The 2,190-nt window shown below is 49.4% G+C and overlaps 1 protein-coding gene across 1 annotated transcript in view; it reads right to left on the bottom strand.

Annotated features, from left to right (window-relative positions):
• Window positions 1-226: 226 nt before the first annotated feature.
• The window catches only part of GBA2 (glucosidase, beta (bile acid) 2), an 11,193-nt gene continuing 9,229 nt past the window's right edge, over window positions 227-2,190 (bottom strand). Inside the window, 1 exon segment of the mRNA XM_009073141.1 lies at window positions 227-272. Within this exon segment, the coding sequence (XP_009071389.1) occupies window positions 227-272 (46 nt within the window).

Genomic DNA, 2,190 nt, shown 5'->3' with positions numbered 1-2,190 from the left:
CTTCCTCCTGAGCAGGCTGACAGCTCATCCAACGCATTCCTCCCAAAAACAGCTTCTCACCCTCAGTCACTGGCCAATCCCCTCCCCCTCCCTTCTCTCCAAGTTTGCTGTGGGAACCTGGCCAGCCACACCATCCTCACCTACTCTGTGGTGACCACTGCACCTTTCTCAGGCTAAGGACTATTTGAGGCCCCTGTACTGTTCTCTCTCAGCCCATCGGCTTCAGCTAGAGGAGGCATTGCAATGCCTTCAAGAGATGGGACACAGGCCAGGGGCAGCCAAAGGATGGTCCGGGAGCAGGGAGGCTGAAGGTAACTTCCTGCCAAAAGCAAAGATTACAGCAAAACCAGTCTGACAACAACAGACCTATCCTGCACCTGCAAAGTGAATGCTGGGGACAACAGCAGGCTTATTCAGATAAACACTGGGAATATGGGGGAAAGAAAGTAGAAGAAAAGTTCAGCTTTGGCTCAGGGAAAAAGGAAATGGCTTAGTTCTGAGAGACTTCAAAAGTACTTTAATCCTTTCAATTTTGTAATTGGGTGCTGATGCAGAGGTTCATGGCCTAGAGAGGGTAGTTTGAGACAGGCAAGGGGCAGCCTGGAAATCACAAGGTCAGACTGAGACGGGAAGGACACCCAGGAGTCTTCTGTGTCTGGTAGGAGATACTAGAAAATTTTTTCCCCAAGTGGAAATTAAAGGCTTGTTCAAAGCTGACCGTGTTCGCAGGATAAGCGGTCCTTGAACAGACTATCAGGACAAAGCAAAAACATCCCTCCCACAACTAGGAGAAAAAGGTTTGTTCAACAAACTAAGACAAGAGCCCAAAACAGTTACGAGAAGAGACTGAAGTATCTGGCTGGCTGAGCAAACTCTTGCAAATCAGAAAACAAAGAATGAATCCAAAATGAAATCCAGCAAAAGGAAAGACAAAGCCGAGCAACCAAGCCCATCTGAAAACAACCTGCCAATCAATCAAAAAAACAGCAGAGCAGCACCCCAGCCAGGACTGCATTGAGAAGAAAAGCCTCTGTACACAGCTGAAAATATATGAAGCTTTTGCTTCACTTTTGTAATTGGCAGTAAAAATGGGCAAAAAAGTAGGAAGTGCTGGTGCAACAGAAGTCACAGAGTAACTACAGGACCTGCTTACAAGAGAGGAAAGAGTCAGTGCAGCCCAGGGACATGCCAGGCCCTTCTTGCAGCCTGGTGACCCCAGAGCCAGGGCAAGCAGAGGGTCTGATGACACCATGCAGGAGCCTGCTCAGGGAGGCTGGGCTGTCCACCCAGACACCTGTGGCAGATTCTAAGGGAAAACAGCAAATCCCTTTAAACTACACTAAAGGAAAGCATCCACCCAGTGCTCCCTCCCCACGACCGGGCAGATTCTAAGGGAAAACAGCAAATCTCATTAAACTACACTAAAGGCAAGCATCCACACAGCTATTTGTCCCCAGTGTGGCTCTGGAGATAAGCCCAGCTGCTGCTGTGGCAATCAGCAAAAGAGTGCTGTGAAGCAGCTGTCTCTGGTAGGAGATTTCAGGGCACAGTTTCCTTGGGACTGTGTCACAGGTTTTCCTTACGTTGCATTTCATTACTGACTTTCACAAGCAGCAAGGGTGAGTTAATGAGGGTATAAACCGGAGGGATGCCAGCCAGACAAGGGATCAAAATACATGGAAAAAACCCTCGATGGTCACAGTAAGAGAGGAGAGTTAACCACTTCCACCTCCTTTGAGCTCACAGCTCACCAGACAGCAGAGAAGAGTGCCACCTTCAGGAACAGGAGCCCAAGGCTAGGGAAAGGCAAGAGTGATTCCTGACTGCGCCACGGTTACTGCTCCCACCCCCCCCTTCGCCCGTCCCAAAAAGGCTATTAAGGCAGCAGCGCTGGGCCAGATCCTGCCTAAAGACCCAGGCACAGCCCCACTCCCACACTGAGAAAAACACAGAATGGCATGACCATTTATCCCCCACAGCATTCAGCACAAGCTGCTCCTGGGAAAAGCAGAATGGGAAAACCTGAAGGCCCCCTCTGACATATGAACAGAGTGAAGGGGGCTGTCACCCTCCCACAAGCAAAGTCACTTCTTTCTTCAGTCAGCTGAGGCGTTTGTCTGCTCATGACCATCAGAAACCTTTGGTCTGACAACTGCCTATAGATCATAAATAATTTGTACCATACTGTTC

Source organism: Acanthisitta chloris, unplaced genomic scaffold, assembly GCF_000695815.1.
Source record: "Acanthisitta chloris isolate BGI_N310 unplaced genomic scaffold, ASM69581v1 scaffold17984, whole genome shotgun sequence".
NCBI lineage: Eukaryota > Metazoa > Chordata > Aves > Passeriformes > Acanthisittidae > Acanthisitta > Acanthisitta chloris.
The sequence above is the reverse complement of the archived record's forward strand: the minus strand, read 5'-3'. Positions and strand labels throughout refer to the sequence as shown.